The sequence below is a fragment of the Triticum aestivum genome, chromosome 4A, assembly GCF_018294505.1.
Source record: "Triticum aestivum cultivar Chinese Spring chromosome 4A, IWGSC CS RefSeq v2.1, whole genome shotgun sequence".
NCBI classification, from domain to species: Eukaryota; Viridiplantae; Streptophyta; class Magnoliopsida; order Poales; family Poaceae; genus Triticum; species Triticum aestivum.
The window spans coordinates 47,130,146-47,154,286 of NC_057803.1; the positions used below are offsets into that span (position 1 = coordinate 47,130,146).

General features: G+C 44.4%; 1 protein-coding gene and 1 long non-coding RNA gene across 14 annotated transcripts; one reads left to right on the forward strand and one right to left on the reverse strand.

The window, feature by feature from the left end:
• Positions 1 to 1,082: 1,082 nt before the first annotated feature.
• Positions 1,083 to 9,165, forward strand: LOC123085065 (uncharacterized). Of its 13 annotated transcripts, none has more exons than XR_006439557.1 (11): positions 1,087 to 1,557; positions 2,274 to 3,504; positions 3,573 to 3,709; positions 4,968 to 5,114; positions 5,306 to 5,349; positions 5,429 to 5,640; positions 5,734 to 5,847; positions 5,991 to 6,593; positions 6,671 to 6,718; positions 8,300 to 8,344; positions 8,775 to 9,165. It is a non-coding gene; the product is annotated as an uncharacterized lncRNA (long non-coding RNA). The 13 variants fall into 13 exon arrangements; XR_006439566.1 differs by having other exon boundaries at positions 5,593 to 5,640; XR_006439565.1 differs by having other exon boundaries at positions 1,083 to 1,557; positions 3,573 to 5,349; positions 5,991 to 6,272; positions 6,502 to 6,593.
• Positions 9,166 to 10,015: 850 nt separating this feature from the next.
• LOC123085066 (beta-glucosidase 6-like) lies at positions 10,016 to 23,106 on the reverse strand. The gene is made up of 12 exons (XM_044506637.1): positions 22,831 to 23,106; positions 22,013 to 22,079; positions 15,109 to 15,167; positions 14,937 to 15,012; positions 14,778 to 14,849; positions 14,481 to 14,568; positions 14,118 to 14,373; positions 13,691 to 14,030; positions 10,836 to 10,867; positions 10,635 to 10,737; positions 10,448 to 10,556; positions 10,016 to 10,310 (listed from the first exon to the last, which is right to left on the reverse strand). Exons 1-12 carry the CDS (start codon positions 23,008 to 23,010, stop codon positions 10,136 to 10,138), a joined length of 1,557 nt encoding a protein of 518 aa, XP_044362572.1. The 5' UTR covers positions 23,011 to 23,106; the 3' UTR covers positions 10,016 to 10,135.
• Between the last annotated feature and the right edge of the window lie 1,035 nt (positions 23,107 to 24,141).

Below are 24,141 nucleotides of genomic sequence, written 5' to 3' on the forward strand. Positions count from 1 at the left end.
CCAAATGAGGAGGCGGACACAACCCCGAGAAAGAGGCGGACCCGGAGGAAAAAAAGCACGAGTTGGATGGTTGCCACCACACTGACTAACCCCACTACTATCAAGATCTCGCAGGACAAACAAGACCGCTTTGGAGATCGTTTTTGATGGACAGATCAATTACCTCTCCCATTGCTTTTTGCAAAGAAATATCTCTCCCATTGCAACGCACGGGCATATGGACTAGTATCTTCTAATTCACTAAGCTCCCTGGGGTAAAAACGAAAAATAATTATATGAGACCAGGTCTCATGGGCTAGCATGTGAGACCCATCCTGATGGATGACACGTGACATTTACAAATCACAAAGCATATACCCCACCCCCACTTGAAATCAGGAGATGAGAGAGATTAGATGCTTTATGATTTGTGAATGCCACGTGTCATCCATCAGGATGGATCTCATCTGCTAGTCCGTGAGACCTGGTCTCATATAATTTTTTTCGGTAAAAACACCCAGGAGCAATCCACGCTAGCGATTGTGTTGGTTGCCTCGATTTTGACTTGGTCAAGCGCTGGGTGGGTTTTGCTCCCTACTCCTCATCCATGATGTGCCCTAATAATAAGTGGGAGTCAAGGTGGCAACGCAGACGGGGATGACTCCACCATCCCCGCCTCGATCCCCGCCAACCCCCATACCCGCGATCCCCGTGAAGCTTCGCGGGGACAAAACGCCCCTCATCCCTGTTAATATCGGGTATCCGGTACCCGTCGGGTATCCAGGGGGATTTCAAAGCTGACTGGGATAGGTAAGATTGGAGAAGAAATGGTTGTTGGGAGAGGTGAAGAAAAATAATTGTGTAAAATATCGAGGTATTAATATATATATTCTGCATTTGTAGTACAAATGGCATAATTTTCAGGTATCCATGGAGTCCTCACGAAGAATTTCATATACATCCCCGTTCTGCGAGACTAACGGGTACCCGTCAAACAATACCTATGAAGCTAATTTGTTCTTCATTCCCGCTCCATAACGGGTAAATCCCCATGGGTACCCATCCACACGGGGAATATTGCCATCCTGAAGTGGGAGGAGTCGGCCTAATAGACCAGACAGGGCCCGGACTGGTCGAGTCCCACGCTCCCTTTCATGCGAGCTCTTCTTCCTCGTGGTCTTCCATCCTGCCGCCAGCCGCCGCCTACTGCTTCTCCCGCTGGCCGCTGCCGGATTTCCTCTCGCCCCACTACTACCTTCTTTTCCCCCATCATCGGCCGTCTCCAGGTCTCCTTCACCACCGGCACCTCCTTCTCCCCATGGCCCACTGCCCCGCCAACTCCTCCGCCGCCGGTCCACCTTCTACGCGTGCTGCGCCGCAGGCTTCACCGATTCTCCACTCCCTCGTGAGATTGATGCCTCTGCCCTCTGCCTTCTCACCCCTCCTCCACCCTAAATCTATGCCTACTGCAGCAAGGCAGAGAGGTCCATCCCCCAAACCAGCAAAATGTGGGGGCTGATGAGATTTGCTACTGGTACGTAGATCGGGACGGCTGATCAATGGTCGAGATTCATAATTGTAAGAAGGCAAATGCGTAATTTCTATTCTCTTTAATAATTCATTTATGCTCTTAGCAAATCACGATGCTGATGTAACACATGCTATCTATGTGATTTCTAGAAAAATATAGAACTAGCTGGCCTTGAACCAGCTTCAATAGTAGGGAATGTTTCTTTGTAAAACTTTAGGGCCTGTTCGCTTCAAAGGATTTGTAGACTTTCCAAAGGAATGTTCATTCCATAGTTTTCAGTTCCTTCACTGGCGTTCGGATCAAGGGAATCAGCTACAGCGTTCCTATGGAAAAGTTCGTAAACAGTGGTCATTTTACAGGAATCTAAACATCTGGTCTGAACCAATTTTTGGGCGGAGGCCCGAGGCAAGCCAACTCGCAAGCCAAATAAAATATTCCTTTCGCATGGGTGGGAGAGAAGCAATACCAGCATGCAGCGGTTAGAACACTTGGTGCCTGAATAAAATACTCAATACTGTTGCATCAGTAGTACGGCTCCTTTGCTCATACCTCTAGACAATTTCCTGTGAACCGAACACCCTTTATTCTTCTATTTTGCGAACTGCAGGAATGTACTGTACAGCCAACCGCATTCCTATACTTTTTTACATCCCTTTGTTTTTCTTACCTGTGTATCGAACGGGGCCTTAGTTGGCTCCCATATCTTCCATACTGCATTTGGGTGCATGCTTTATGCAATTAACATTAGTTTTTTTGTATTCAGGGTGCCATGCCAACAGAGATATTTGCAGCATGAGGATGGATATTGATCAGTCCTACCATACCCCTGCAAATGAGGCTTTGCATGCTGGGGGTTCTTGTTGGACATCCACCAAGAGAACCGACAATTTGGAAAAAGTAAGGAGCTCTGTTCGGTCTCAGGATGGTTTGCGTGCATGAGGTCTTGGAACAGTGGCATCAGACAATGGTTAATAGCAGTAAGATTTTTGAACCATTGCCGAAGCTGAGGGTGTTGTCTTATTGTGTAATGGATAACCCTCATTTAGATCTGGAGTGAGGTGATAGGAATAGTAAGCAACAGTAGGAAACCAACGCAATCTCTTACTATATAGTTGTGTGAAGATGCTCATCTATCCTTCAGCAACTGCAAATTTCTTAATCCGATACAAGAACCAGGTCATAAGCATTAGTGACACCATTTAATTAAGCAAATGATCATGTTTGTACCTTTCAGCTGAGCCAAAGATTCTAATATATTTCTGTTTAGAATAGGAAATGATTTTTACGCGAGAAACTGCTTTTTGTAGAAAAAAACTTCTGTTAGCAACTAAATCAATTTTTTTTTTGCTCGAACATAATAAATCGTATTAAGATTGCATTGTAGACCATATGCTCCATTGCCTGTTGTTAGTGCTTTCAGAAGTACCCCCAGTCTCATGCTTTTATGTAGTACATTGGCTCTACAATCTACACTGGCTCACTAGCGAGCTGGAAATGTTTTGTGTAAATATAATGTAGCCTTTGGCTATTTCTCAAGCATCAGAAGTGCCATAGGATAGATGGACTGATAGCCGAAGTTTACTGACGATGTAGTCCTGGATCATGGTGAACTTGTGCTGCCATTTTGGCTGGATGTTATGTGTGCGCACCTGCATATCCAAAACATTAACGTGTGCATCAAAGGCGCTCGGTCGCGCGTGCCATGTCATCAGGTCGATCGGGTGTGAGGGTTAGCGAGGAGAAAAAACAGATCGAAAAAAAGAAGATGGTCGATTGGGCAGCGGCCAGATAACGCCTCCACTGCTTTCTCTTCCCCACAAAGCAAACCCTCACCTCCCAGGTTCACACGCAACCTCCGCTCGTCTCCTTGTTTCTCTCCTCCGCCTCTTCCTCCGGGTGTACTTGCGGCTGCAGCGGGATGGGAGTAAAGGGGGCGAGCAGGATGGGTGGCCAGCTGATTTCTTCGAAGGATCTGGAGCCCAGGGGCGACGCCGGTGAGTAATCAACCAGTTTCTCAATCCTTCTTCCCATCCACTTCTGATATGTCATTATGCCCATCTAGCGGAGGACCGGGAGTGGGGGCGATGGCCAGGCCTGGTGGTGACGGGACGATTTAGTGGTCGGAGGCGCTACATCGGATGCCAGTCAGTCTGCAACGACTCCAGCGCCAGTGTGCCCCTTGGCACCTCCCGCGCCAAGGTCTATTTCCTTCCTTCCCCTTGCTCCCCTCGCTCCCACCCTCCCTCCCTCCATTGTTCTGTGTTGGATTCATTCATCATGGTTGCTGCTCGCTCCTGTTCATATTGATTGGATCGGGTCGATGGCTGCCGCAAATCATTGGCGTTAGCGTTGACATCAATTGGATCGGTTCTTGCATGCAATGCAGGATCAGATTTTGCCTTCCGGCTTGTGAAGCATCTATCTCTAGGATCTGTGCCATGTTACAAAACCTGAACTTGAGTTGTTTTTCAGTTAACTGAAACACACCAGAGAGGTTTCAGACTTTCAGTTGACTCAAGTAAAGTTAAATTGATTGACTATTTGTACAGGTACTCGTTGTGATTAGGGTAAATCGTAACAACAGTTTAGCTTTCCAATTTTCATCCTTATAGCTGCATGAATTAGCGAAGTAACTGATTGTTCCTATTAACCTGAACTGAAGGTTCTTTATGTGGCACACGCCTGAACTCACTCAAGTTGATTCGCTGAAAGAAACCTAACTTGTCGGAACAGATACTGATTTAGGAATTCTAGCATTAGTTTACCTCTATCCCCTTACCACCGTGGTCGAGTTACATTGCGGATTTGAGCTTCAACTGTTCCGAGCTTATTGAACTCTCATGCGATTGATGCTTGTACGTTCACTGCATTTCCCCCTTCCTCTCCATCCGCTCTTGCCTGCCCGTCGTCTCCTTCATGTCCCAGCCTCTACATTTTCCCCTTCCTCTCCATCTGCTCTTGCCTGCCTGTTGTCTCCTTCATGTCCCAGCCTCTACATTTTCCCCCTCCTCTCCATCCGCTCTTGCCTGCCTGTCATCTCCTTCATGTCCCAGCCTCTACATTTTCCCCTTCCTCTCCATCTGCTCTTGCTTGCCTGTCGTCTCCTTCATGTCCCAGCCTCTACCATGTCATCCTTGCCGACGAGCTCGGCCTCTGTGGCAGCAGCCCCATGGCCGCCGGTATGTGGAATGAGAATGTCCAGTTGTTCTTCAACACTAACAGAGGTCCCCTGTTCTTTTCCTATAGATGAATGTTTCATTCATTGATAATTTGCAGTGCATGTCTATCATAATTCTGTAATTTATTTGTTCTTTGGACTAATGCATTGGTATAAAAATTAACTATTGAAGTCACATCTTGGAGACTACTCTGTTCTAGAATGCATGATGGAAGGTACATGAGATCGTTAGTTTATTATCTGGTCTTTCACACCCATTGACAGTGATCTCATTTGAAGGTTGGAGGGCCGGGTCTCCTCAGAATCATTTGAGATCGTCACACCAGTTTCTTCTAAAGCTGTATTTGAAGCTAAAAGGATGGTGCTTCTGTTCTTTGATTGATATTTTATCCCAGCATCATCGGAAACTAACTACTTGATATTTTGGTCTGCTATCTTACCTGTACTTGTCCCTTCAGATATATGGCACTCATTTTATTTTAAAAACAAAGTTGATTTATTGAGGAGCTGCAGACTATCTCAGTTTGCATATGCTTTTAGTGTCGAAAATAATTTAGCCATGTTTGAAACTGTAGTTAATAGCTTCATCTAAATATTGATCTGTTGTGTTATTGCAGGGAATAGATGTGAAATGCTCAACTTAGGAGGGAGCATAGACAAGGTATTCCACACTTCCCATCCTCCTCCTATAGCAAAGGAACATCCAACATGTCATGTGTCGCTCACTAACTAATAAACAGGAATCTGAAGTTGGAAAGAAACAACTGGATATCAAAGCAAAAGTATCACGTCTCCTCTTAGAAATCAGCTAACTATTCTAATTCTGGAGACTCTTATGGCCCTAGATCTGCCAGGCAGTTGCAATTGTTGCTTTAGTCAAACTAAAAAATTGTTAACTTTGCAGTGTAAGCGGACCCTTTAGCAGGAGAGCAACACAACTGCTAGCTTCCCTGTAAGTTCAGTGTGTTTCTTAACTGTAAAGATCATTTCCTTATCAAGTCATTCTCAATGTGTGTTATTTCATTCTGGTGCCTGCATGCGGCAGTACAGGAGATGGATACGAAGTCCGTGGAGGGTCAGAATACAAAGCTCTACTAGGTGATGGAGCTGGAGAAGTTGAGTACTTCCAGTCTCTTGACGAACGAATCATTAAATGAAGGTGTTTTGCTGATACTCTTCAGTTTGGTTGCTCCATGATTAAAGCTAATTGACTTCCTTTTTTAATTCTCATGGAGAAATACATATACGTTACTTTCAGTGATTCCATGTAGAGTATAAGAAGCTGAACATCTTTCTTTGCAGGGAGTTTCTGATCCTATTAAATGTCATTGCGGACTGGAGTACAATGTAGAACTAGGCAGGGATGCCATGGGTGCAAGATGAACTCATTATATAGATGACCACAGGTCCAGTGTGTTTAAAGTATGCATATGTGCGGCTGCCGTATGTACAGCTTGACAACTCCATATAGAGAAACTGGATAAAGTGCCAGTGCCGCAGGAGCAAAACAGCGCCCCAGATGAAACCAACACGGATGACGATTAACTTCTCTGACCTTAATCACATTAATGAGTGAACTTTCTTGTAATCCTTTTTCCTGACACTATAAGGCAATGGCTTAGCCTGATATTTTGGTAGTTGTGTAAGTTGAAACATGATGCTAAGCCGAACAATTTATTGTCCTTTTTTCGCATGATATCACATTTTGGTAGTTGTGAAGCCTAAACCATGATGCTTTTGCTACTGCTGTAGTCCCTAATGAAATTGTGAGATAATGTAGTTAAGCTAAGTTTCTTTTGTTTCAATAAAACAGATGCTGGTAGTTGCATAAGTTGAACCATGATGCTGGTTAAGCTAATCTCATTGATTGCACTCCCAAAAATCACAGGAGCCATTCAGAAAAAGGTATGGTAGTATTAGAAATTGATCGTGTAATGTACTGATTCAGACAGCTGACTAAAATTTTAATTGGGACACTACAGATTAGTAGAGTTCTTTACTGTTGAAATTTCTGAGGGGATTTATGGAAGGTTTGTTTATCTCTCCTCCCATTCCAAATTTCAGTTTAACATTTCTAGCACTTTCATTTTTCCTCAAAGTATTTTTGTCTGCTTTCGTGGTAAGCATACTATAGGTAGTATTCCATTATCACTGATATTTTATAGTTATAGTTGTACTTCTAATACAGTTTGTACAGAAATATGGTTGTTGAGTAGCATATTTTCTTAGGGTGTGTCTAGGGCACATCTAGATGTGCTCTAGTTATTGCACATCTAAGTGAGTGAATCAAGCATAAAGAGAAAAAGAAAAAAGAGAAAGAAAATATTCATACGAATCTTAATGTAAGATCAATGACATATGACTTAGATGTGCAATACTTATGGCACATCTAGATGTGCTTTAGCAAAACTGATTTTGTTACTAGAAGGTACTTGTGTTCCCATTGAATGAACTCAATGCTTATTTTTTGTTCACAAGCTCCAATATGGAAACAAAGTATGTTGTGGGGAGTGGGATGTACTACAAACTGATCTAAAATAAAGAAAGAGCAATCTTTGGGTGACAATTAGATTCATGATGCAGACTCAATGCAGATTGTCTTTCCTTTCCATTTGTTTCTTATTCTTGTCATCTGACGTTATATGCTTTTGTCTTGAATTACATGGAAGGTCAAGATGACCTCACACATACATGTTTCTTTTGTTATGTTTATTAATGTATGGATGCCTACTGACCCTAAATATAATTGGTTAAAATGTTTCCCAATGAAGTTTCTATGCTATATAAGAAAGTTGGTCTGAAATATTTGAAGTCATATTCTATTTTACAGGTTACTCGTATAGTTTCATAGCTGATTCAGTTGCATTAGTTCAGAACAAGTGTTTGTATCTAAAGCAAAGATAGCATATTTGTCTATATTTAGATAACTGTATATAAGTGTCATTAAGGATTATAAGCAAGATAAGTGCGCCCGGGACCGCCTCAAGAGACGCGCCCTGGGCGCATCCCAACCACTAGTATTTACTATATGTGCCTGAGTCGGGAAACATTTGCTGGCCACTGGTCAGATATTTTTCTACCACATGTAACAATGGACACGATGATTGAACCCTCTTAGACGCACCTTGCAGTAGGATATATGGTTGATGAGAACCGTCGGGATGTCATTTTCAAACTCCCAGAGTTTTTTTGGTGACATGGGTACAGGCCCTCTGTATGTCTTCAGGGATCTGTCCCGCAAGGTAGTGATCAAGATAGTTGTGGAGATCCTAGGATGCTTTGGCTGGTTATGTACACGATAGCGTTGATTCCTTTTGTGAAATACGCATCTATAGGGCAGAAAGCTAATGATAATGGTGAAGGTAAAATTTGCAAAGCTGCATCCGTAAGAGATAGACACATAGCCAAAACTGCTTCCGTAAATAATGGTTTTAGTTCCAAAGTATGCAAATGATTTTGCTACATTGGAACTACAACACACTGCTGACATGCTATGTTTCTATCTCTTGGGAGAGGCAGTGAAATATATTAGTTGACTACTCTGTTAATTTACAAGTATGTTGCTTGAGGTAACCATGGCACTATTCAGACTGAAATTCATTTTATTGCAGATCACAGGACGATATTTCGGGAGTCTAATGATCACGGTGCATTTGGTACAGCAGAGGACCATATTTTTGACTGATTTCATATGTTCTACAAAATTATATATTGGTTATTCCTTGTTATTGCGAATTTATCTTATACTATGTTAGAGACGATGCTTATAACTTTATCAACAAATAAACCCTTGCGCAGACTGTTCTTCAGGTTCAGTGTTCAAATTGTTGAAAAGTAAGGTCTAGATCTGCAGAGTTTGGGTGTTTCTCCTCATGTGTACATTCCATAAAATGCATTCGCATAAAGCATAGCTCATATAATTCATCCTGTACAGGAAAGGGAAAGTTGGATGATTTAGAGTTGTGTGAAAATTATTTCTCTGTTTCACCATTTTGTTTCTTTCTTAACTCTCACTTGCTCTATTTTCCAATCGTATACTTTTCTTTTGTATTATTGTACTAAACGCAGGTTGTTTGTCTATCACAGATATTGATGGCTTGGGAAATCATATGGCGATAGGGTCTGATGATGTCTGATGAAGGAATAGTCACAAGCAGAGATGGCCTAAAGGCTCTTGGATACAACTGTTCTTTTAGTATGCCATTGACGGACATAAGTCGATGTTTTCAGTCAGGATGAGCTTTGATTCTAAATGATATTAGATATGCACTCATGTACTTTCTACACGATTTTTCTTTGGTTTATTCAGTCTCTTGGGGTGCTCATAGAAGTAGGGTTGCGTATGTTCATACGCTTGTTGTGAGGGTCTTCGTCTGTATAAGTGTTTCTAAATAGACTTAAGTTTATTAAATTCCATATAGGTAATCCTTATTATTGAATAATAGTATTATTTGAAAGGGTTCATTTTCTACTCTTTCTGGAAGGATATACCAACGACAAGGACTAAGTGGCGCGGCAAAGCGTGCGTGCCCTTCTAGTCTATGTTACTAAGCTCCCTAGGATTGAAGGTCTCTTATTCAGTTAAGGACTTTGATTTTGATTAGATGTCCAATTTTGACTTGGTCTTAGGCATGGCCTTCTCTCGATGGATGGGTCCCCATGGTGTAAATCGATGATGGTGCGGGCCTTTTGTGTGTGTGTGTGTGCGCGCGCGCCTATATTTTTACTGCATCTTCGACATTTACAGCTGGTAGGGAATCAAAATATGTCAAGCTTCGACTTATTCGTTTTGACCGCACTGCCTCCATCGACCTCTTCATAAGGATCATGTTCCCGTGCTCCTCGACGCAAGTACGAACTATAGCACACGTGCACTGACGCAACATGCTATTGCTCTACTTTTATTGATTGGAGTCTTCAGGTCGATCGCTCCACTTAAAAACAATCAGAACACCATTAGCTAAACAAATGAAAAACGAGCAACTACCAGAGACTCTCGGAGGCAAATGGCGCGACAAAGCGCACATAATCTTCTAGTTATCCTACTATTTATAAAGAAAATTATTTATATCTACGATGCCAACCATATACAATATGAAAATACGTTATCTGATGATATGTACTCTTTCCGTCCGGAAATACTTGTCCTTGAAATGGTTGTATCTAGACTTATTTTAGTTATAAATATATCCATTTACAACCATTTTGAAGACAAGTATTTTCGGACGGAGGGAGTATTTGGTATTCTACATGTAGATGTTTTCCTCTATAAATTGATCAAAATTTATAAAGTTTAACTTTAAAAAAAATCAGTAGACATTATATTATGGAATCGGAGATTGTATTATACTGGCATGAACAGACACGATGACAATACATGCAGTCAGAACATGCACATGAACACAAGTCACAAACCAATGACCTAGCAAAGCGCTCGTAGCTCGATCTCAACTTGAGCCGAGGAGGCTCTTGAACCACTGCACCGAGCTCTTGGGGTATCTCTTGAGCTTATCGTTGTAGTCCACGAAGTAGAGCCCGAACCTGGACGTGTACCCGGCCGCCCACTCCCAGTTGTCCAGCAGAGACCACGCGAAGTACCCACGCACGTCGCACCCGTCCTCCCTGCGTTAAATCACCACATCATTTAGGGGCTCATACGGAAGCAGTACGTACACACTTTGCTGCAAAATGCAGCCATGGCAATGCGAAAACTAGAGTAGCACAGATTCAGAGATGATAGTGGTAGCACGGTGCAATACTTGATGGAAGCGGCCAGATTGGCGAGGTAGTCGTTGTGGTACTTGATCCTCTTGGTGTCCTGGAGGGCGTCCTTGCGTAAAATGAAGGGGCTGTTGCTGTCATCCATTCCTGCATCAGCATCAGGAATCACACACTGTCAAGCTCTGAAAGAGCTCTATTTAGGAGGATAATTCTCCAGGCCCGTACCGTTTTCGGTGATGTACACCGGCGGGCGGTTGTACCTGTCCTTGACATACTCCATCACGCTCCTCATCCCTCTGGGCACGATGTACAGCCATATCGAATTCGCCTGCGTAACAGCATTACACTTCAGTTCAATCACATGCAGTTTTACGTTTTACTAGCAGCACTGTCATCTTGGAAAGAATGTGTGGGCCCCAAACTCACCCTATCCCCAATCGGTTTGCCGTTCTTGAAGGCTGCAAATTGCAAAAAGCATACTGTATCAACTATAAATGCAGCAAGTACTAAGATAAGAAGCTAACTCGTGAAACTGTATTACAGATCAGATATATGACCGGTATGTTTAGTGTACTGCTAGGAGTAGCATAGCACGTCTGAGGAAGAGTGAAGCATGAAGGACCGTCATTGACTCGAATGTCGAGAGAAAATAAATAATCCCACCTGGGGTCCCGCTAGTATTACATGATTAGTTAACAAAAGTCCAAGCCAGGTCTAAGGTGGTCGACCAAAGTCTAAGCTAGTCAACAAGGTTCAAGGCAGTCAACAGAAGTCTACAAATTTGTCGTGATTAACAAGTCAAAGGAGAAGGCAAATAAATGACAAAAGTCAATAATGAAGGCAAGAAGAAAAGGGCAAAGTCTAAATGAGAACCAATTAGCCAAAGGTCCATTCATGCATGCTGAAGGGGAGTGGTGCACTGTGAACTATATAGACAGTGTCGATGTTTCGTAACTGGTGATGACGTATTTGTTCGGCGGGGCATGCGAGTGGTGGATTGAGATAGTAAGGCATGAGACATGGAGTTTACCTAGTTTCGGGCCTTTCGTGAGGAGGTAAGACCCTACTTGTGCCTTTGGTGATTATATTGCTCGAGTGTTCGCCGACGATAGGGAGAACCACCGAAGAGATCTGCTTCTTGGGTTACAAGATCTCGGCTCGTCGGTGAAGAGTAGGAAGATGGTGGTCGGTGAGAATCCTAGCTCTAGGATGATCTAGAATGTGTTGGATCCTCCCGAGATGGTCCCTAGCTCGCCTTATATACCAGATGAGCTAGGGTTACATGGCTCAGGCCGGTGTGTCGGTGGGCTCGCGCCTCATGGTCCTACCGGACCTTGTTGCTGCTGGACGTCCTCTGGCTGCTGTGCCCTCCAAGTAGATTTTTTTTTTGAGAATCTCACAAAGCTTTATTACTGAATCATAATGTTCATAGGTACAAAAAGAAGATCGCCGGGTTGTCCTAGCCAAGTGTGTCGGCCAAACCCTAAAGATAACGCATGCTTTGCGAGATTATGGGCCTCCGTATTGGAGGCCCTATACTCATGAGTAAACGAACATGAAATAAAGGTAGTTGCTCTAGTCTTGATTTCTTCGACAATGGCTCCAAATTCTGCTGAGCTTCCCTGTCTGATTGCATCTACCACCACCTTGCAATCGGAGGCAACAAGTAAATGGTTGATATAGAGATCTTCTGAAAGTGCTAATGCCTCCCGAACAGCTAGTGCTTCTAGCACTTGGGGGTTGTGCAGTCCTCTGAAAACGAGAGCTGACGCTCCCATGAACAAACCTCTCTCATCCCTGCAAACCACACCAACTGCGCCAAACGTACCTGGGCGTGACACGGCCGCGTCCACATTGAGTTTGTAGTAATCTGTTGGTGGTGGAATCCACGTACGGGGTCGTGGTACTGCTATCCCATGCGCTTCCTCCTCCTTCTTCTTCAAAAACTCTATGTCTGATAAGTAAGCTTTGATGAAGTTGTCAGTGGCAAACGGAGTCTGGTATATATCCTCATGTATAGCTTTCCGTCTTGCACTCCAAATCGCCCATAAAGTAACAATCATCAACTGAAATTAAGTAGATGCTCCAGGGGTTGACTCTTGGGCCGAGTGGCTGATTCGGTGCCACGTATCCGCGTGAGGCAAGTGCCTCATCTATCACTTCATCGACGTTCCATATCCTCCACAATAGTTCTCACTTTAATTGGTCCTCACTTCTCATGGATTTGTGGATCTAAACTTACCATACAACCCCTCCTACCTACCACCATCATGGATAGTCTATGGCATTTGTCGAGGCACCCTCCTCTGTATAAGGTCTCCAATGCACATGCTACTCATTCACTCTTACTTGAATAAACTCAAGAGGAGAGCACTATTTCTCTCGGGCCTTAGTATCAAGTTGCATTAGAGCCGAGTTTGAGGAATTGCGTCAGGACTCAGATCAACCTCAGCTAGGACTTCAAGAGAGACTTCCAAGGAGTTGTGTATGTCTCGGAGGCTGCGATCATCCAGCCCCACCCGAGGCCTTTTTAACATAGGACTAGGCCGGGCTTAGAGGCGACTAAACCTATTCAAATAACGTTGTTGTCACCGTACGTCTATAAGGTTGTTGCACGCACCCTCGCTAACTTATCTGCGATCACTCTACTAAGGTTATGGCTCTTGTTCACAGGCGTAAGATATCTGCTTTAAGCTCTCTTTGGTCTTTGATGCCGCCAGGTTCTGTTACCTTTCTCTCTGATGCTGCAATTTTCTTCGAGCTGGGCAAGTGCGATGCTAGTGTGTGGGATTGAATCATGTTTGCCGGTCGTGGTGGCCTGCAGCGACTCCATTGCTGGCATTCTTGCACCTAAGCTAGCAGAAGCTCTTGTTCTCCGCTGCGATGTTTACTTGGCACGCAAGGGGAATATTAACTCGTCCGTCTTCGCCTCGGACTACCTTTCCTTGGTGTAACACCTATCGATGGTTGGTGGGATCTGTGGTGGCTGAAATCAAGTTTGTAGCGTCTGGCTTCACTTTTGTGGTCGGCAGAATAGTGTACCTTCTCATGTTTTAGCTAAATCATTTTTGAGCCCTAGTGGTCTTTCTATTTTTTTTATTCTACTCCAGATTGCATCTCGGAGACGCTTTGTAATATTGTTGCTTAATCAATAAAGTGTCGGCCTTCTCTTTAAAAAAAGATACTCCTAGTCGAAAGTTGTTTCAGTAACAATGATAAAAAAAATATCTTTTCTAACACAAATTAGAAAAAAACTGCTGAGATTCGGATAGCTGACTCACGTAGGCTGATGCTCCCGGTGTCTGCCAAGGTGTTGTTGAGAAGCAGGGCGATGATGTTCGTGTCGTTCTGCTTGGTGTAATAGGTGGTGTAGTGGTTGATACCCACGAAGTCGAGTGTCCCCTTAACGAGCGCGGACTCCTCCGTTGTGAACCTCGGCAGCCTCTCCCCTACTCGCTTCCTCATGGTGGTCGGGTAGTCGCCGAAGAAGAAGGGGTCCGCGAACCACCCCAACTGGAACTCCTGCGCCCTCTTGGCCGCCTCCACATCAACAGCGGCATCTGACATCGGCTCATACCACACCACGTCGAACGCCATCCCGAGCTGCCCATTCTGCGCCGCCTGCATCAAGCTCGACATAGACATGGATATAATTGTCAGGATATGGCATGGATATAGCTAAAGTGAGGTGTGTGGGTGTGCGATCACCTTGTACTTCCTCCTGTACAATTGGGAGACGGCGGCGTGGGCCAGGATGAAGTTGTGGGCGACGATGTAGGGCTCGGTGCCGGAGTTGCCGGATTTGCAGTAGAGGTGGAGCAGCAGGGAGCAGCGACCAGGAGCCTGGATCCCGACATCGTAGCCATTGACGGCCACATTGTGCGGCTCGTTCACCGTGATCCAATGCTTCACCCTGTCGCCGAACGCCGCGAAGCATGTCTCGGCGTAAGCCACGAAGTCGTTGCTGCATTTTGAGATATTTTTTTTTATCATTTAGACCATGCACTATAAGCCATGAATGAATCTGCATTAAGTTGCAAAAATTGCAGGTTAAGGGTGGTGTGTGCTCACACTATCTGCCTGTCCAGCCACCCGTTGTACTTGTCCTCTAGGGCCTGGGGGAGGTCCCAGTGGAACAGGGTCACATATGGTTGAATTCCTGTAAGATTAAGAATTTCACATGTCAGTGTTGATTCGAGGACCTTATCAACCCAGATTTTAGCTTTTCTTTATATATGGTTCCTCCCAAATTCATTTAATGAAGACCAACTCTACAAGGGGTTTTCACTTTTCACCAAAACGCAGTCACCACCTAGGCAAACAAAAGGAAACCAGCACCTCACAAATTCATGTTGTGATTCCATTCACCTTTAGCAAGAAGGGCATTGATCAGTTTGTTGTAATGGTCGATGCCAGCCTGATTAACCTGACCAACACCATCTACAAAAAAGCCAAAACATTTGCATATATCAGAATAGAAAGCAACCAAACTGACATCATGGACAAATCTGCTAGTGACCTACGTACTTGGGAGGATTCTTGCCCACGCGATGGAGAACCGATATGCGTCCATTCCCATGTCCGCCATGAGCTGTATGTCCTCCTGAAAAAGAACAACCATCCCATAGTGTCACAAAGAATTGTGCAAGACCTGCTACGTATATTAAGTACCCGTAGTTCAGTAGAGCATACTGCTTACCTCGAAACGATGGTATTGATCTACTGTGATGTCGGCATTGCTGAAGTCGCTGATCTTTCCTGCACATAGAGAAAGAGGAGATTTTCAAATATAAAAAAACATAGGAGGAAACAGGCAACACCTCTGTGTTATGGTTGTGTCTTGTGGAACCAGTCAGAGTTTCTAAGGGCTAAGGGCATCTCCAAAGCGGACCTTCAAACCATCTGCATCCGTTCGGACTGACCTGTCCGGACATAGTTTGTCATCCAATGCGGCACTGTGTCGGTTTGGACGTTCGTTTTCCCGTAAACCGGAAGCAAACTAGAAAAGCTTTGCAGAAGTCCGAACATCCACATGACGAGCCAAAAGCCACCACGTGTCCTTCTCCCCTCTCCATATACATAGGATTTGGCTAAATGTGAATGATTAGCGGCATGTATTCGTCGGAAGGCGATTATTACCATGCTTCCTTTGACGGAAGGCGAGCTGCATGCTTGTTCTTTTCCTAATGTTCATTAGTTGCATAATCTAGCAATAATACTAATGGATGCATGTTTTGATGGAAGGTGCGTGTATGTTTTGGTGGAAGCTACTGATCCTCATTAGCATACTATTATGGCTACTTAGAGCATCTCCAACAGCCTTTGTATATTTGGCTAGGATTGCTAAAAAATGGAAATATAGCAACTTGGCCCAAAAATGTTGCTCCAACAATCTTGTATAAGTGGTCCCCTCACAAATTGTTTTGAAAAGCTTGCTATATTTGCACCCACACTTGGTATATATTTGCAAACTGGAGAGGCACTTGCTATAATTTTTAGCAGCCCAGTTTTTGTGGTCCCCTACATCCCTTTGTTCCATTGACAAGTGGACCCCACCGCCCCTAGATTCCCGCTGCCCTGGGCATGGCACATGTCCCCACGTGTCATTGAGAGGCTTGCTAAATTTTATAGCAATGTTGTTGGAGCAAAAAACTATTGGGGTTGCTAAATCTTCTCTTTCCTCTTGCTATACCTAGTTTTTAGCAAGTCGGAATAGCAATGCCGTTAGAGATGCTCTTAGTGTTTGGTGGAAGCAAACTAGTCTAGCTACTGTGTGTTGGAATTTGGTCTATATTGGACCAGCCCAATAATCATTTTCAGAATTCCTAATAAAACATAGAGTCCACTCAACCAATTCATGTAAGGCAAGAGGTGGGACCAAAGTTTAGTCCCATACTGCTCACCTAGTAGGAGTTGGACCTCCTTATAAGGGAGATTGTTTCCCCACATGTATGAGTTTGAGGATAAGAGAGACATTCACGTGTGCTCCTCCTCCGCCACCCGCCTCGCCGCGTCGTGGGTTGTTGGAATGAGTTGAGTCGTTGTCTAAAATTTTAGAACGCATGCTTTTTCCTGTGCCTATAAAAGAGAGGTCACTCCTCTCCAGAGAGACACATCAGGAGCGCTCTGCGTGCCTGCTGACCTCTTCATCACGAACGCCGAAGATGGGCAACAACGTCAGCGCCAACCCCAATGCTACTGCCACAGCTCAGTACGTGTTCGTGTTCTTTCTGTTTGAGATCCTACCATAGTTTCTTGTTCTAGCTTCTGTTCTAGATATGTTCCGTTCATACTCACTATTTCATGTGCTATTTGCATACTGTCTATCAGAGTGCATGGCTTTTCTTATCTCTGCTATAATAGTCATGTTTTATCTACTATTTCTATTAATAAAATCGCATGGTAAATCGCTCATATTTCCAAAATTGTGTTTGGCGGAAGCTAGCTATATGTTGTATGTTTTTTTGCGGGGTTAGCTATATGTAGCATATTGTTAGTGCTGAAAATCCTTGTCAGCGAGAGTAGTTCAGCTAGAAGAATAGTTAGTTGTGTACTAGTTAGCCTTATATGCATTTTCATTTAGAAGAATGCTACTTTTTAAAGTTATATAGTATTGGATGACTGCTACCATATCACTATCAGTGGACTACTGGTCTCCACTGGTCAGCGAATGGATGCGATGTTTGGTTTGAGGGTTAGCTTTGGAGATGCCCTAAGTCTCAGCATGCTTTGACTAATTTTAGGTCTCTTTTGGTTCATAGGATAGGAATATCATATGAATAGGAAAATCATAAGAAGTGAGATGCCCTACATCTTAATTCCTATAGGAAAAGAGATGTCTCCCCGCCCGGAGCCTCTCACTTTAATCTGGGCAATTAAACTTCCCCTGAACATTCAAATCTTCCTGTGGCAATGGATCCGGGGCCAGGTACCTATAGGGGAAGAGGTACTCAAGAGGAATGGCCCAAGAGATTGGATTTTCCCCCTGTGTGGGACGGCGGAGGACTCGAATCACATCTTCTTCACTTCCGTGTCCGCACAATTCCTTTGGAGTTGCTTCCGAGAGGTGGTTGGCAGACGCTGGTGCAACAACAATTTCCCAGACCTCTTCAAGGAAATCCAGGCCTCTCCACAGCGTTCCCACCACATTAGGTGGCTGGGTATGGGTGCTCGCATGGATGCTATGGATAGTCCACAATAAGCTTGTGATCCAGCGTGCGCCTCTTCGACGAGCTACTGACGCGGTTTTCAAAATGTGTGGCTATTTGCAGCTCTAGCGGTAGCCGCCCACAGGACCGAGACGCCATCAACATCTTCATTGCAGATCTTCGTGCGATGACCCTTCGCTTGGCGCCTTCGCTTCCTCCACCACCACCGGAGCCGGATTAGCCACTTGTTGTCATTGTGGCGTGGCAAAGCCGCTTGGGGAGCCTTCCTTGGCCTGGGCTACCTTTTTCGTTTTATTTAGGACTTGTTGAGTTGTGCCCTCAGTAAAACCCTCTTGTACTTTGTTTGTGTGGTTCTTGTGTGTATGTGGTGTGAATCTTTATGTTGGATCTTTATGGCTCTGGTGGTTTTATTTATATATAAAGCGCGTGAAAGCCTTTTTTGGTAAAGACATGTTATTTGATGCATAGGATATAATTTTTTTCCATTTAGTTTAGGCTAATACTTTTCCTTTTGAAATATAAAGGATTGATTCCTATCATACATAGGAATATGAATCCATTACTACAAACCAAAGGGCTTCAAAGAAAAAATTTCTACAAAATTCTTATCCTATAGAATTCCTCCAAACCAAAGATGGTTGCCCAATACATTAAGTTCAGTTAATTCTTACCCACTATCAGCTTATCAAATACATGAGCAAACTAGACCAAAACCCTATATGACTAGATCAGCACAGCCTTGTTGATGCCTTCCCAATACTTGGAGTCCATATCTATGGTGGAAGTTGTCCCACCAACCTGCTAGTGCATTTTTGGACCGGCGGATGCAACTATTGAATGATCTCCCTTCAAGATGCTGATTGGAAAACCACTTCATGTTCGTGGTGAACACTATTTTCCAGTACTTATTGGTCAGGCTCAATAGCGATGAACTTGCCTCGTTAGGCTTCCCTGGTTAATATATTTCAACACGTTCAAAGTGATTCCCATCTTTGTAACATTGATGTAATCTACCAATGTTTGTGCTTCACAGCATAGCCATCACTTCTAGAGATGCCGAATCAGTTACACCTTCAGTTACTCCCACAGTGAGGAAGCAAGATAATTACCATTATCGCTATTGCCCTGGTTTCTCCATTCACTGAGTTCTTTGCTACCGTGACCTCAGCATTTATCTTGACGATCCTCAATAGCAGTGGTACCTATTTCACTGATGTTTGAATTGTTCCTTATCATGCTTTCAACAACTTATGTTCAGTGCATGAGAGGTCAGAAATGTAGCTCTGAACATATCCAATGATCGAGCCTGTACTTTGATATATGCTCACATGTAGTACCTTCCACCGTGCTTCCTCGATCACGCACAATGTGATCAGATGAAGTCGTCTAGGTTAATACTTTCACTCAAATGAAAGAGCCATTCTTTTGAGTAGAGAGAGATTGACACACACATATGCTATGTCAATGATTCATCTTCTAATTCCCAAACACAACCAGAGTCGAGCATACAAGAGAGCATGTCTTCAGGAACCTCATGTTGAGTTGCATATGCCGCAAACTTCAGTCCAGACAATGTTTCTATGCTCGAACAATGCCGTTGCAGGTACAAAATTTTAAGACAGACGCCACGCAAAAACCTAGATTTTAGAAGGTACATTTACCTTCCATAGCTCCAGGAATCTTCGGTTTTGCCACTGCTCGACCTCGATGTTCCTTCTAACCAATCCTCTTTCTTTCTTCATTCTGATTAATATTTTGTATGCGGATCATACAATGAAAATTCTCATTATCTCAGGGTACAATGCCCAAAAGTCCCCATGTGCCCTATTCTTAGCGATATTAACCTGATAACATCTCCATCTAAGGAAAGAAATTGCTCGGTTGAACCTATGTTTTTACTTGTTCACATATTATGTGTAAGATCTTGAAGCGTAATTTATTTTTCTTTTGCATAATACAATCATCACAGCTAAAACCATTTGAGATGTGAGAGAATTACATGTGTATTAAATTCATATTACCGTATGTGCTTCAAATTAGTACTGCTCAATTGTAAACTAGAGAGTTTTCATTATCTTCATGTTTTGTATATATACTAGTGGTGACTTTATGTTGTAGAACAACTTGAATGTTGCAATGACGAGCTTCCTTAAATTCTCTAGGTCTTCATGAGCAATAAATTTGGGTGCATCACTGCCTAGTTCATTAGGAGAGCTTTCAATAGACTTAATTATAGCACTATGTGCATCCAGCTGTATGACACTCCTACTCCTCGCATTAACATTGATTATAAGACCTTAGCAATGTTGAATGACCAAGGTGCATTGATGCAAGAGTATCTTTATTTTTGACTTGTTCCAACACCCATTATTATTCTCTTTTTCATGTAAGTGTTAAGGTCTAGACTTGCGCTTAGGTAATGCATGAGAATGCTGCATGAATAATGCGGAAAGATTATGCAGTAATTTTACTTGGCCAACCTTGGGTTGGGTTATGACCAGATTGCCATTAAAGCATAAAGACGTCGAACAATGATCAAAGCTTAATTCTCAACATATTATATTGACATTCTTTCTAATACATCCTAGTTAAAAGGATTGATAGACTACTCACATAAAAAAGGAACTCTTTCTTTTCCAAGAGCCATCGTATAAGGTACCTCAAAGTTTAGCATGCTTGGCTTGAAGAAATTTGAATATGGAGTTGGCGGCACAAATGAACAGCCGCCGAAGAACCTCGAGAAGAATGAAGAGCATTGTTGATAGGGGTCACCCTGCATGAGGCCTTTCCGGTTGTACAGTGGTGCGCCAACAATTTCATGTGTTGTGTGCTTATTTGTACCATGTATTGTATCCTCATTTGTACTCGTAACTTATACATATTCATTCTATCAATGCACCGATACGCAAGCTTTACGTATTCGCGAAAAAAGTTTCCATCTAGCTATCTCATGTTAGTGATGTGTGTACTAGTGTGGTGGTGCCACTGGTTCTTATTTACGACTATCTTGCCCTTATAATTGTTGAGAATGTACGTGACTACAGGGCATTGAGGGGACGTACTAGCTTTGGGTTATGAATGTTCTTTTTTACATGGTATGTGTCTTATTTATTTATAGAATAAAGATCAAGTTACAAGGCACTTATACACCAATCTTACATGACTGAAATGATAGCACAATCATATGCAAAATAGCAGCGGCTGTCCCTCTCCTTTGGCACCACCGCGGTCACCAAAGGGAAAGAAGAAAGATCACCTCTTCACCCAAACTCGGTGCGGCTCCATCGCTGATTTGCAGCTTTATAGACCTTCAAAGTAGTTTGCCAGAAGCAAAACCATTGCCACTGAAAAAATCAGACCGGAGAAACATGTCCCCGGACACGCTAGCGAACTCCAGATCCGACACCCCTGCACGACGGCGATGTCGGAGGAGGAAACTACAACTGTCAGCCTCCAACCACAAACCCAGCAGAAGATGCACCATCCTCCAGTTGTCACTTGCGTAGGCAACCGTCTGCGCGTATTTCTAGATGACAAAACCTCCCTGCTTCACCATGACATTGGAGACAACACCGCAGCAACGGGGACAGAGCAGAAAGAGAGATACACCTGACAGAGTCGCCGCCGCCGCCTTGCCGACACCATCCATGAACCCTAACACCGCTGATATGAACGATGGGCAAACACACGATGCCATCAACTCTGAACACCATCAAGAAGGGCACCGTCGGTGTGGGAGTGGAACCGAGGCAGATTTATTCGTCCGGACGCCGCTCCCATCACCCCAGCAGCGCACCACGATCTACAAATTCAAACCCTAACTACACAGCGGCGGAACGGGGACGCCCCTCCCTCCTGCCGTCGGAGCAGCAGATGGAGGGAGAGGGGACCAGCCCCCTGGATGGTTGAGATGAGTGGAAGAAGATCTTCTCCCTAGTCGTGTGGCTCGTCGCATAGGCTAGGGTAGGTGTTGGAGTATAAGCAAATTGTCCATCTTTTCTCATCAGCTTAAGCTTTTTGAGTTGAACTAGTTGGTGCATGCAACTCAATATGGTATTAGAGCCAGAGATCTCGAGTTCGAATCCTGGCGGGCGCGTTAATTAAAATAATTACAGTCCACTCTAATATCCACATATGCGGCCTGAGGAGCCTGCACGTGAGAGGAAGTGTTGGAGTATAAGTGCATGCAACTCAATAGTGGGAAAACACGATTACGCATGTGACCGATCAACAATAGCATCAGCAGGGAAGGTCAACTACGTACATACTCGTGGCTGAGAGTCGGGCCAGATTAGTGACTTGCCAAAAGGATTGTAAACATTACTTAATCAATGGAACTATCCTTTCCGTGAAAAAAAAGTATCCCTGGTAGTAAATACAAGAGAATTGTATATAAGTATATTGTATGTATGTGTATATATTTTGTATACGTACCGAAGGTGTGCGCGAAGGTGTCCCAGATGGTCTGCCCTCTCCCGTCCGCCTTCACCGCCCCCTCATACTGCACAAGACAATGCCGTATTATTTCACGTTCCAGCGGAAGATTTTATACGATCGAGCCATGTCAAGTGCGCAGTCTTATTAGGTGGAGTGGAGCTCGTTTCTGAATCAAATGTATACTATTGATCTCACCATGACATGGTTGGCACTCGGCAGCACTATTTTATTTTATCTTGCATGATTGCCACTCGGTACCATGTGCGTCCACAGTCCACACAAGCCAAACGCACAACACGAGCACAGCGGCATGTGCCCACGGTGGTCGTCTCCTCCGCCCCTGAAGCGGCGGGATCGATCGGGGTCGAACCGAGCATGTGGACGCACGCGCCGACTACGCCAGCTCCATCCTACGCTACGCGGCAGCGGCATGTTTTCGGTAGGTTTGCCGATCGAGGTCAACCCGCTAGCCACCGCGGCGCCGGCCAGGAGAATGGCATCCGAGGGATCGGGACAGGTCGCGGTAGAGCATGCATGCCTGCTCCTTGACTATGAAGATCGATCCGTTCTACTGTAGCAGTACATTGTAGTCTTGGCATGGCGACGAATGGTGATGAGTCGTTTAGTCGGTGACACAAAATTTGACTAGGGCTACTCAGTAATGGCAGTAACAACGCATGCATGATCATTTCCACACATGTATGGATGCATCCTACGGAGTCCAGACAATCAATGGCGCCGTCAGATTTGCCGGAAACTAGCTAGGGAGGGGCGGCGGATCGGAGCAGGGAATGGAGGAACCAACAGCAACAAACCTGGTACGCGGAGGATGCTGTGCCGAAGACGAACCCGTCGGGGAAGCTCCCCCTCGTGAGCACTCCGCCGCTCTGCGCGACGCATCCCCGCGGCGGCGCGGCGAGGAGGAGAAGCAGAGCCAGCGACGCCGCCGCCGCGAAGCTTTCGCGGCCGCACTGCCGCGGCATCTTTATCCCCATACCGCGAGCGAGAGAGAAAAGGCGGGAGGGAGGCGCACGACGTGGGGCCTGGGCTCCGGAGAGCGCCGATAGAGAAAGAGACGAAGCTATAGAGTGTGCGCGTGCCTATGTGTGTTTGCCGGCGTGTTGGCGGGGAAGTATTTATAATGGCGAGGGAAATTGAGGCATGCACGCCTTCCACTGAAAATCCATCAGACCGTACTGGACTGGGCGATCGCTTTAAGCGAATGAAGGCTAAAGCGACGTTAGAGCAACTCCAACGGGCCGACCTAAATGGACGGCGATTTCGTTTACCTTTTGTCCGTTTGGATCGGCTGCCCACCCGGCGTCCGCCCTGTTTTTGATATGGGTCAGCAGAGCGTCCAACGCGTCGACTCATATGTGCAGGCATAGTCGGTTGACTGTCCAATTTTACATTGATTTGCATTCAAACATATTGTTGAATGAAAATGTTAAAACAAGTCAAATAGTCTGGCCGCCCAAATAAATAATATAGTTTTACAAGCTAAATACAAATAAAAATGTTTCACATAGTTTTTAAACGAATAAAAGAAGATACAATCTATTGGTTGCTAATAACATGAGTCCATATATGCTCAACCAAATCATTTTGCAGTTGCATGTGAGTTTCCCAATCACGCATGTCTTCATCAACTGAGTGAACTGCTCAAATGTTGCCGCTACTCCATGCTCAGGCACAACATTCTCACCCTGAAACTGAAAGCCTTGATCGTACAGACGTTCCGGGCGCTCGTCTTCTACGATCATATTGTGTATGATCACACAAGCAGTCATCACCTCCCATAGTTTCTGCGTACTTCAAGTATTAGCAGGATACCAAACGATGCCCCATCGAGATTGTAAAACACCAAAAGCACGCTCGACATCCTTCCTAGCACTCTCTTGCTCTTGGGCAAATCTTTTCCTTTTCTCTCCGACAGGGTTGGGTATTGTCTTGACAATAGTGGTCCACTGAGGATAGATACCGTCATCCAAATAGTACCCTTTGTCGTAGTTGTGACCGTTGACAGTAAAGTTCACCGGTGGGCTGTTGCCTTCGGCAAGCCTAGCAAACACCGGCGAGCGCTGAAGCACGTTGATACCATTGTGTGATCCAGCCATGCCAAAGAA